Source organism: Xyrauchen texanus, chromosome 15 (assembly GCF_025860055.1).
Source record: "Xyrauchen texanus isolate HMW12.3.18 chromosome 15, RBS_HiC_50CHRs, whole genome shotgun sequence".
Classification (NCBI taxonomy): domain Eukaryota; kingdom Metazoa; phylum Chordata; class Actinopteri; order Cypriniformes; family Catostomidae; genus Xyrauchen; species Xyrauchen texanus.
In genome coordinates, this window is record NC_068290.1 from 17,522,351 (window position 1) to 17,534,974 (window position 12,624).

A 12,624-nucleotide genomic window follows, 5' to 3' on the forward strand; every position below is an offset into this window, starting at 1 on the left:
ACATTCACAGCTGGTCACACCTAAAGTTGTTCCCAAAGCGCTAAATCAGCACAGCATCTCGTTCGCTTTTATCAGGGAACCGGGGTTACAGTTGAGTAACCCGAGACGTTCCCTCTCTGAGCCAGATGTACTCTCTCTTTAAAAACACTCACAAATATCACAGATGTGTGGATGTGATCTAAGCCAACTCAAGCGCCTGGACACTATAGTCTTGAGCAGAACACATAGAGACTGAAACACTTTTAAACTTAGCACTGTGGTGTTAACGGGGAAAAGGTGTGCGTCAGTGCCAAAGAGTATGTAAGTTTTACCAAAGCGAGAAGATTTATGTTTGTGAGAGGGTTGCTGGTTTTGGAAGGGTTGTTTTTAGCTGGTTCTCAGAATGTCCTGGTGTATTTGGACTTACATGGAATTTGTTTTCCCCCTTTTCAGAAACAGATGACTACGCCGAGATCATAGATGAAGAGGACACATACACCATGCCTTCCAGTAAGTATCTGTCTCACACTGATCTCAGACTAGTATTATGGTGTTCTTTTAAAGGACTCTTAGGGTTTTGGTGGGGTGATTAATAATTAGATTAGAATGAATTTCTCTCTTAAACTGATTTATCCAGCTAAAATGAGATACGTTTTAATTAATTGATGGTGTCTAGTCAGGAAGTATGGGGTAGTGTGCTGTGAATATTGCTATGTAAGCATGTTGAACAAGCAGATTTGGTATGTGTCACAGTGGTTGACTGGTCATTTTATCTTTAGTTTTCCACTTTAATTAGAAAAGTTAACAGTATGAAGACAGCTCTAGGTGTGTACATGGAGGAGGGTAGACTGGACACTTTCATCGTTTATTTTATGTGACAAACTGCATACACTCTCTAATGAAAATATATCATTCTAAATGTTTCCCTTATGAATTTCCTATTATCTACCTGACTTTAAATGCACATTTGGCATCGTAGGGGCAGAAGCTCTTGAGACGTTTATAGCTGGCTTGAGTCTGTGTCGCTTTCTGCTTAGATGTTATTAGGTCTGAAACTGAACTCTAGAATAACATGACGTTCAGTTTAGTCTCTTTTCCTTTGTGTTCTTGTATCACAGTCAATCATCATTTGCTCAGTGTGGGCTTGAATAGAGGAAGTTGAATGATAAAATGCTTATGTGCTTACGGGACATATTTTAAATGTATGAGCTGACTGAGTTGTACTGCAAACATTGCAATAGGCATTATGTTGAACATGTGCTTTACAAATGGAATTAACATTTAGATTTTTGATTTTATTTTTAAGTACATAAGTGCATTACCTTTGGTACACAATTGGAAAGAGAGGAGGGGGGTTGCCGCAGTCAGCACTTGAACATGCATCACCCACTCAAGCATGTGCACTATTGCTGCACCATATTTCTTTGGATAAAAGAGTCTGCTAAATTAATCAATGTAAATATATGTAAATGTTGAATGTTTTCTTTTTTATCTAATGAGAATAAGATACAATTTAAAAATAATTTTAATCTGATTTTAAATCTTTTTGACCTGAATTGTCATGTTTTGATTATTTAATTTATTACATTTTGCATGAATTTAGATTTAAAATAATTTGCATATTACATTTTAATTTTAAAGTTACATGCATTTTTACAAAACAAACCAATGTTTACCACTGTAGTAGTATCAATTTCAATGCCACTAAGAATTTTTTTATTTGCCTACTAAATGTAACTACAGTCAATCATCATGCTGTTTTTTAAGTAAAGCAAGCTTCCCACAACACACATTTTATCATAAAAGGAACTCATTTTCCATTAATGGTTACCTTAATGTTATCCAGTGTTATATTTGCCATTTTGTTTTCTCTCGTCATCGGCACAACAGAATATTATGGACTAGATGAAGGTAAAAATGATTCTCCTGCTGTTTCATTCCCTTCCCTCCTTATGCTTGAGACTTCCTGTGTGACGGTGGGGCCTGTGTGTTTGTGTGCTTTTGCTTTGCCTGTCTGTATTTTATGTGGTTACATTTTTATATCCTTATTTTGTATTGAATATTGAACAGAATTTTTTTTTTGTTTACACTCATATATTCAGCGTTTTAATGTACAACTTCAAGTTTTACAGAAGGTGCTCAAAACTAGCTGTGACCCTTTTAAAGCTAGTTCTTCAGAGGGCTTTTTCAGTGATTATTGACATGCTTTTCTGAGTGATGAAACCTCAGTTGAGTTATGAATTTATTTGTGTCTGATGATTGTGGTAGGTATGGCATGTAATGGATGGATTCTGTATTAAACAGAATATAAGGACTGAAGAATTGCATAATGTATTCTATTGCATAGTGTCTTCTAAAACTACATAGTGAAAAGTGCTCCTTGATAACTGATTTTATGTTTATATTTCATAATAGTGTGTTGACTGTTTTGTCTTTCAGCCAGGGACTATGAGATCCAGAGAGACAGAATTGAACTGGGCCGCTGCATAGGAGAGGGGCAGTTTGGAGACGTCCACCAAGGGATTTACATATGTCCGGTATTTACTGTAGACCATCCTTAGCACTACATATGCATATATTAGGACCTTAAATGTAAATGAACGAGCAGTGAATTCTGTTAGGTTGTATGAGCTCCAGTTTTATTTCTAAGAATTCAAACGGCTCATTCAAGTATTAGTTTCTGATATTTGCAGTTAGAGTATGACTAATGCCTTCTGACAAGTTGAATTTACAAATAACTTTTATTATAACTAAAATTGTTATAATAATGTTTTATTAATTAAAAGTCTAAAAGTTGGGTGTTTTTATTTTTAATTTGTATCTTTTTTGACCTAAGGAGAACCCACCACTTTCTGTGGCTATAAAGACGTGCAAGAACTGCACATCGGACAGCGTTCGAGAGAAATTCCTCCAGGAAGCCCGTGAGTGCCAATTCAGTGACCCTCAGTCAGGCTGCACTCTTTTCAGTATTACCAGAGTATTTCAGAGTATTACCTATTTCTTTCTGGGTTTTTTCTCATTAAAAAATGTGTGATAGGTAAGTTTTAGTCAATTAAACACTGTTAAGGTAACTCCACTGCATGTTTGCTACAATGTGTCCAACATTTAATCACTTTGAGACATGTGTTTTAGCTAGCTGGTGATGCTGCAACTCCAAACATTATCAGGATGTGGAGTTTATAAAAGCACAGCTGTTGGCTTTTCTAAGTGGTTTTCTTCTATGAAGCCAAACAAATGGTGCTTCAGAGAGAGAGAGAGAGAGAGAGAGTGAGAGAGAGAGAGAGAGTGAGAGAGTGAGTGAGTGAGTGAGAGAGAGCTAGATTTGGGGATTTCTATGTGTCTTTATATAAATGTTAGCTTTATATAAAAACAATAGTAGTCTATTGTATGACCCTATATAGATAGCTGAGCAAAGGTCTTTGTGTCCGTGTGTGAGAGCGAGAGGTCAGATGCTAACAAACCACTGTTGGGCAAGCTACTCAAAACACTTAGCAAGCTAAGCTACATACTACAACAGAAAAATTAGTTAAGCTAAGCTAAAAACTACTCTTCAGAGAAAGTAGCATGTTACACTACAAGCTATACAGCAAAAGTTGTTTTTCAACCGCAGATGCATGGAACATATATCATAGACAAAGCATCAAAAAGACTTATTCATGTGATGTTTATCAAAGCCTTGGTACAGAGAGAAAGAGAGAGAGGGCAAATCTGGGCAATAACAATGTGATATGTGATGGTATCGGATGGTAATACCATGGTACTTTGATATACAATTACCATATTTGTGTACCATTCTGTATTTGCATGGTGCTTCAAAGTACTTCGCTATATTATTACCATATTCAAATAGCCTACCATTGTATTAACTTTGTGTGTGCAGGTAATGGTACATACATGTCCAAAAAACATGGTAAACTTTTTTTATGTGTTTTTGTGTAGGCTAATACGTTTTGATTACCCTTTTAGTTGGAAAATGTATTTACCTGCAGAAGTCATTTACAAGCTGCAAACGTGTTGAACTTTATAAAGACCTTCTTCATCACTTGCAAATGATAGGACGCATTTGCAGGTTTCTTTTCCATTGATTATAGATCCACTGCAACCAGCGTTATCTTTATTGTTCATGTTAAATGAGCTTCCATGAGCTTATTTGCCAGTGAGAGTGCAGACCAAATGATTCAGCAACATGAGCGCAAGTTTTCTGAGTCATTCAGATTGAATTGTGAACCGATTCAGACTGCTTTCTTATCACGCGTGACCATTTCAGTTTAAAGAACTGACTCAGATGAGCAATTCATTTTTGATGAGACATCTTTAGTTTTGATTCAAAACTGGCAAACGTAAACACCTTGTAGCGGTGTAGCTTTTCTCAATGTTACGCCACTACCTTGTCAAAAATAAAGCTTACTTAAGCTAAAAGCATTGCTATTTGTAGCGAAGCTACTGCCAATCACTGCCGGTGTTGTGTTTCCCTGTCTGGATCTGTTTCACCCCAGCAGATCTGTATGGGGGGAACAGTATCTGACGGTAAAATTTCCGCTGTCAAAATGCTTTCCCCATGCACAAACCTAAGTCGAACCCTTCCCTACACTACCCTACCCTACTTACCCTAACCATAACCCCATACCCTATCGGAGCTAGGGGAAACCGATTCCAACGGGTAATACAATTTGAAACATCACCGGCAATGATGTTTCTACCCCAGGTTTTATTTATTCTTTACAAATAATTTATTTGTACTTTTGTGATGTCAGCAGTCAAATATACAGCTTAAAGGGATAGTTCACCCAAAAAGGATAATTCTCATAATTTACTTCCCATTTACTTGCCATCCCAGAAGCATTACTTTCTTCTACTAAACACAAACAAAGATTTTTAGTGGAGTATCTCAGTTCTTTAAGTCCAAACAATGCAAGTGAAAGGTGATCAGTCCTTTTGAATTTCCAAAAAGGAGATAAAGTATCCATAAGACTCCCGTGGTGTAACCCTTTTGCATGTGCAATCAAACTGTTGTGATTACACTAGGCAGGGATCTGATGCTTTCAATCAAAACAGCGTGATCTGCAGTTGTGCTGCTGATTACCAGCAAAAGAGGGATTGAAACGGTTGTCATAATGAACCAGCTGCTCAAATAGTATTTTCAATATTACAATATCTTTTCATTTATATGTTACAAACATTCAAACAATCTTTAAATAAAAGTTTAAAGCCGTTACTGTCGGAGCGCACTGATCAAGGGGTCTGCCATATTTACGGCTGTCTCAATCGCAAAATCGTTCCAGTGCACTGAAACTTTTGCTCTCTAAACAATCCGTGCAAACCAGGGAGCATCGTTGCTCCCTATGTTCACTCACCAAAAATGTTGTCATGTCTTATGAAGTCTCAGGTTGTTAGCACAAGTGTAAAACTTGAGAGTCAAAGCCTTATTTTCTCTTAAAATGAAATGTTGTTTGTTATGTCTTTCATTCATAATTACGATGAAAGTGAAAGTCTTTTAAATATTTGTATTGTTAAAGTAAGGTTTAAAATACACTCCAAAATATTTTTATTTCTTTATTTATTCAAATTATGTGTTATAATAACACTGTTCTTTTCAATGTTTATGAACAATAGTGTAATTTATATAGTGATGGTGCTGATGAATTATGACTGCACTTCAATGCGCAAGCTCGTATAGGTGTCGCAGGGGATTGAGTAATAAGTGTCCCAATGTTCAGTGGAGGAACACCTTTACCAGTGCCCGAATTTGTGTTTACGATATACGGATTCAAGTCATAGGTAGCTAGGGAGCTGATTAAGACACAGGAAATTATTTACAAACTAGTCAATCCACTCAAGCCTTCACCCATTCCATCCGTCACTCATTCTAACCACTTCCGATGCTGGGAAAGTGGAAGGGCTAGGCTTTTAGAACATCCTATGCTTCTATCACTAACTCAGAATCCAAGTTGCATTGCATGTAAACAATATGGCTGCAAGCGGATTTGTCATCCTACCTATCATAATCAATCATTTATAAACATCTTAAAACCACATTTTATGTTTGATAATATATGATCTGACCTTCAGTGCATCTGCTGTGAAGAGTAAGGTAAGATGTTTTCAATTACACTTCCTAGTGCTTAACGAATGCATAGAGCGCAGCGCTGTAGGAAGTGTAATCGAGCTTGAATTTATGATGCCCAAGGAGACTGCTGTCAAAATGTAAAGTGAAAAAGAGTTACATTTTGGTCTGTTCTCACCCAAAACCAATTGGACCACTTCAAAAGACTTTGATTAAACCACTGGAGTTTTATTTTTATGCTGATATCACCATTCACTTGCGACCTATGGACCTACAGAGCTGAGATATATAAAAATCATAATTTGTGTTCAGCAGAAGAAAGTAAGTTATACACATCTGTGATGGCATGAGGGTGAGTAAATGATGAGAGACTTTATGTTTTTGGGTGAACTAACACTTTAACAGTCATTATACAGCATAGTATCACAATTGACCATTCAGAATTTTTCTAGAGGGCCGTCTAATAAAACTATATTTTATAATTATTTTCTCTGATCTGGATTCATTTTATTGTATATATTGATGCCATGATTGAAGCAAAAATGCACATACCTCCAATAGTCACAAAATATTATCAAGTAAAGGCCTTTTTAAAGAACATTGTGTGGATTTACTGCCAGGTTTCTCTCATTATAGATTAATTGTTCTATATAACAATGGTTTATCTGTTAATCCCAGCCTGGAGTACTGGAGTGTTAATACTATATTCTACTTCCATTATGCATGTAACAGCTCAAAGTTCAAGTTTGTTTTTCATAATTAAAATACTGTGTATGAGAAGGTCCTTTGTGTATTCTGGGAGTAAGAGTCAGGTGTGATGTTGGACTAATATTTGCAATGATGGTATTTCGTCTCTGTGTGTTCCCATAGTAACCATGCGTCAGTTTGATCATCCACACATCATAAAATTGATCGGCGTAATTACAGAAAACCCTGTGTGGATCATCATGGAGCTGTGCACGTTGGGAGAGGTGGGCCTTTTTCTGCTGATCTGAGGACAGGAACTAAGGGTTACAGTATGTTCTGTAGTCTGACATGGGGGTTGAGCATCTTAAATCAGCACATCAGAGATAATACTAATCAAAAGGAATGTGACCTGACATTAAACACATTAAACTTGAATTATTCACAGTGATGAGACCCAGCTTAAAACTGGGTAAATCCATCATGACTGTCTCATAATCTGTCCATGAAGGTGCAGTAAAGATGATTGCTTGCAGAGGCAATTTGTCAGTGCTCAGATGATTCCGTCTGACTGACACACTGTGTATGCATGTGTGTGAAGGATATTCTGATGTAAAAATGTTACCAGAGTTACTACAGCAGCCCTGCATTATTTACATACATTTACATGTATGCATTTGGCAGATGCTTTTATCCAAAGCGACATATAGTACATTGTACTATTGTACTGATATGTTTTATCCTTATGTACACGCCTTGGGAATTGAGCCCATTACCTTGCTGATATAACCTCAGACTGTCTTGAACTGTTGTAAAGATATTGGTTATGATTGTGTAGATAAAGAATCAAAATATTGTGTATATTATGTAAGTTTCTCTATATTTACATCTTGTTTATAGAACTGCTGCATAAAATTAATATCACACTTGCAATTTTGCGTTTGTGATATTGCTTAAGTTTCCAAGTGTACAAAGGAATTAAGGTGGAAGTCTTTCAAACTGTTGTTTCATAAGATCTTATGCTGCTGTCATTAACCCATCATTAGCAAAGTCATGATGAGGGAGATTTGAGGCTGTGGCTTCCTGTGAATAATTTGTACACCAGCACCCTTTAGTGCTCTGTGCTGGTGTATGTGTGTTGAACTAAACAAACACTTTCCAGACTCAACATTTCTGAGAAACTAATTTTGTTTATTCAGAGCTGTGAATTTGCATAAACATGAGTCAGATTTCAGTTTCAATATGTACTAGTACATTTATGGAAGCCTGAATTTTTCCCTTCTTTTTCAGTTGCGTTCCTTTCTTCAGATTAGGAAGTACAGTCTGGATTTAGCATCACTCATCCTGTTTTCTTACCAGCTCAGCACAGCACTTGCATACCTGGAGAGCAAACGGTTTGTGCATAGGTTAGTGTCAAACACTGCAAGCCCACAGGTTTACAGGCACTGATTTCATATCAAACACTCAAGACAGCATCCTGATGCAGTAGCACACTTGCGTACATATTTATTATACTGATATTATGTCTGGATATTAGGCTGAAAGGCTCTAGATCTGCTCTTCAAGGTGTCTAATTAGAACATAACCTTTCTCTTTTTCAGGGACATTGCTGCACGGAATGTTCTTGTGTCTTCAGTGGACTGTGTGAAGCTGGGAGATTTTGGTTTGTCTAGATACATGGAGGACAGCTCTTATTATAAAGGTTTGAAGACACTTACTTCAGCACAGGTCTCAATGCCCACTTAAAGACTTGAATTTGTGAATTATTAAACTTGCAATGTCAGATCCACATACAGTGTTGTTTAAATATCTTGGACCACATTGTAAATCAAATCATCTTTGTTAACAGATTTTTAACCATAAGATATTATGACAAAAAAAATTAATGAAATATTTAAGATTCTACACTATTTCTAGGTTACTAATCATGTATATCTTATCATATAAATCTTTGACATGTTAACTCCTTAGTACAAAAGGTCAAATATCATTGCTGCCATTGAAGCACAATAGATGCTCTTTGGAACCAGGGTTATTATAGTTTGGTATTTTAAATGTAGTTATTATTTCTATTTTATATTTATTTGGTCATTTCATTTTAGTGTAGTTTTCATTAGTTTTCACACTTTATTTAAGGTGAATGTTTAAAATGTTCTAATATAGGGTGAAGATGGGTAAAGTGGGACAGTTACGGTTGATCCCAATTGTATTAATATGTATCTCTTTAAATGGTTTAAAATCATTAATAACCTAATCATTGGGAAGTAAACGTTCAACTTTTTTGAGGGTTCATTTGATGATTTTACTTTAGGATGTTTGGCAGAGGGCATTTAATGTCGACCGGTCAGTAAAGCAATGGTAAAGAATATAACAGAAAGTTTAGGTAAATAATCTTTTCATGGTAATAAAAAAAAGTAAAAGTTTATAAGAAAATGTCAAATAAAATTAAAAACAAAAATAGAAAAAACAAAATTTTTTTTTTAGATAATTTCTATAGAATAATTTTTTCTCCATCTCACTCCAATAAAACTGCCTAAAACATTTTGGGATTTAGTCAAGAGATGGTCTACAAAAAAATATTGAGTATTTCTTTATTTTTTTACTGAGACATCAGTAAAACTTTCTATAAAGGTATAATTTCAACTTGTGGCATTTCAATCATGATTAAAAGTGCCAAGAAATCTAAAGTTTTCAAAAGTGTCCCACTTTTCCAATATTCACCCTGTTTGTGTATTAAAAACTAAAATAAATTAAATATATTTTATACATATTTTATTGCAGTTGGTTTTGGAGTTATGAAAAGTATTTGTTTAATTTATTATTTTTTTCAACCATTTCGGTTTTTATTTTTATCTCCGTTAGCAAAAATGTTTAGTTTTCGTTATCATTCATGAAAATAACTGTCAAATTCTGCTTTGATAACATGGATTATCGGGGTTTGCACAAACTTGTGGAGTCAATGCCAGCTTGAGTGCATGCAGTTATTAAAAAAAAAAAAAAAAAAGAACTTTAAAGAAAAGTACTAAGAAATTAATTTTAATATTTTATTTAAACATTTCACTCAAACTATTATGCTGAAAATATAATTTGTAATAAGAAAAGTTTGAAATAGTAAAAATTTGAAGAAATAGATAAATGCAAACTATATGTAACCTCACATGTGCTATGCTATAGTCACTGCAATCTATGTTCAACACATGTTATTCATAAATTATGTTACTCTTGACTGCTCCACTCCATATATATCGTTCTCTCCCTCTGTTTTTCTCTGTCTCTCTTTGCAGCCTCAAAAGGAAAACTACCTATTAAATGGATGGCGCCAGAATCCATAAACTTTAGACGTTTTACCTCAGCCAGTGATGTGTGGATGTTTGGTAAGTGTGTGTGTGTGTGTGTGTGAGAGAGAATATTACACAAATTTACTGCTGTGAATTCCCCTCAGAATAAGACATTTCCCATTAACATAATGCGTGCAATCCATTTGCGACCCCTAAATTGTGTAGAAAATGGACCTTAGGTCTTGTTCTTGTGGAGAGAGCGCCTTTGGCTTGTGTATGGAATGGCAGTGTAATTATTATGTATCGGTAACTTTTTAGTGTAAATCAAGTCTGTGATGTCTCTGCAGTTGTTTTATAGCCATCTTTAATTAATGCTGAAGTAAAGTTGAATCCATCTGAATTTCAAACTTGCAGTTTTCTTGTATATTTGTTTGAGGGAGAATAGACTAACTGTACGTGTGTGTGTGTGTGTGTGTGTGTGTGTGTGTGTGTGTGTGCGTGTGTGTGTGTGTGTGTGTGTGTGTGTGTGTGTGTGAGCGTGTATTTATCACTTTGTGGGGACCAAATGTCCCCATAAGGATAGTAATGACCTTGAAATTTTTGACCTTGTGGGGACATTTTGTCGGTCCCCATGAGGAAAACAGCTTATAAATCATACTAAATTATGTTTTTTGAAAATGTAAAAATGCAGAAAGTTTTCTGTGAGGGTTAGGTTTAGGGGATAGAATATAAAGTTTGTACAGTATAAAAACCATTATGTCTATGGAAAGTCCCCATAAAACATGGAAACCAAACATATATGTGTGTGTGTGTGTGTGTGTGTGTGTGTGTGTGTGTGTGTGTGTGTGTGTGTGTGTGTGTGTGTGTGTGTGTTAGGAGTTTGTATGTGGGAGATCCTGATATATGGAGTAAAGCCTTTTCAGGGTGTAAAAAATAACGATGTGATTGGACGAATTGAGAATGGTGAGCGTCTGGCTATGCCGCCCAACTGCCCGCCGACCCTCTACAGCCTGATGACCAAATGCTGGGCGTACGACCCCAGCAAACGACCACGATTTACGGAGCTCAAAGGCCAGCTAAGGTCAGTCAACACATTGCCATGCTTTGCTGTATATTGGAGCAAGAGAGCTTGATGATGTTTTTACAACAGCACAACACACTCATAGATTCTATGCTTTTCACTCTACATATGAGAAATCTATGAATTTTAAGGTCATTGTTTGACACATTTAAGTCTTTGTGAATATTGTTATCTGTCTAGAAGAGTTTTACAGACTCTTGACAACAGGAAATGAATCTGCCTGATAACAGTAGAGGGTGCTGTAATGCTCTCATATAAACAATGTCTATTTGAGGGTTTTTAGAAGACTGTATTGCTGGTTTGTGGTTTCTCAGATTAGTGCCGAACTTTTCTCGGTTAAAGAGATATTTTACCCAAAAATGACAATTCTCTCCTCATTTACTCACCCTCATCCCAGATGTGTATGACTTTCTTCTGCAGAACACAAAGATTTTTAGAAGAATATTCTCTTGCATTGTAAAGACCTACAGAGCTGAGATATTCTTCTAAAAATCTTCATTTGTATTCTGCTGAAGAAAGAATGTCATACACATCTGGGATGGCATGAGGGTGAGTAAATGATGAGAGAATTGTCATTTTTGGATGAACCATACCTTTAAGAGAGATGCAGAATATTAAAAGTACATTGGTCACTTCATTAATTTTGCTATATTTGATCATGCCCCATTTCCGATGTAAAATATAGTACAGGGTATTTCCCATGGTGATGGAAAACCTGGAAAATCAGGGAATTATAAATTGGGGATTTCAATTGAATTGCAAAAAATAAACAATGTTTTCAAAACCACTTTCTGATTATGCTGCGAAATATGCAGTTGTTCAAACAGTCCCACCTCCAACTCAAGCCATTGGTTGAATAATTTTGCCACAGAAACACTGTTTACAGTTTTGGAGAAAATTAACCTTTGAATGGTTTCCTCATTGTTGTGTATCTGCATATTAAGCTGGGATAGAACAAAGTATTTTAGCACTGAAAAAGTTACATACGTCAGCTTTAAATCTCAAAAAGTCATTAACATTTCTATAAATATCATATTTTCAAGCTATATTTGCTTTAAAAATATTTTAATTGGCTCTTTGCAAGTGTAATTTTTAAAAAATCCAGTAAGTTGAATGACTGGAAAAGTTCAGGAAAAATCATGGAAGATCATTGTTCAAAAGGTGTGAGAACCCTGAAAATAGCAGTGACGGATGTATTTGTGTAGGATCCTCCAAAAGGCCACACATAAGAGACTACTAGGGCTGGGACAACGACGCAAAAAATACGTCGACGCAAAATATGCGCGTCGATTCGTCGGACCCAAAACAAAGATGGCGGCGCCGGCAAGTAGTAGCAACACGAGTGGCTCCTCAGACTATCAGCAGTGCAAGGCGGCATGCACTCGTTCCTCTAAAGTATGGGAATTCTTTAATTTAAAAGGAAACAATTCCGTGATATGTCGTCTTTGCAAAATGGAGATGGCCTTCCATTCTAGCACCACGGCAATGCACCAGCACCTTAAGAGGCGCCACCCGGTTGCAGCCGCAGATGACAGAGC

The 12,624-nt window shown here is 36.0% G+C and overlaps 1 protein-coding gene across 3 annotated transcripts in view; it reads left to right on the forward strand.

The window, feature by feature from the left end:
• LOC127655624 (focal adhesion kinase 1-like) overlaps nt 1–12,624 on the forward strand; it is a 77,860-nt gene that overhangs the window by 37,390 nt on the left and 27,846 nt on the right. For 2 of the 3 annotated variants that reach the window (XM_052143516.1, XM_052143517.1), the window contains 8 exons: nt 433–489; nt 2,419–2,516; nt 2,816–2,900; nt 6,914–7,014; nt 8,018–8,133; nt 8,329–8,429; nt 10,012–10,101; nt 10,882–11,086. In XM_052143516.1, the coding sequence (XP_051999476.1) occupies nt 433–489; nt 2,419–2,516; nt 2,816–2,900; nt 6,914–7,014; nt 8,018–8,133; nt 8,329–8,429; nt 10,012–10,101; nt 10,882–11,086 (853 nt within the window). Of the gene's footprint in view, nt 1–432; nt 490–1,869; nt 1,891–2,418; nt 2,517–2,815; nt 2,901–6,913; nt 7,015–8,017; nt 8,134–8,328; nt 8,430–10,011; nt 10,102–10,881; nt 11,087–12,624 lie in introns of all 3 variants that reach the window. The other variant, XM_052143515.1, reaches the window with a different exon arrangement.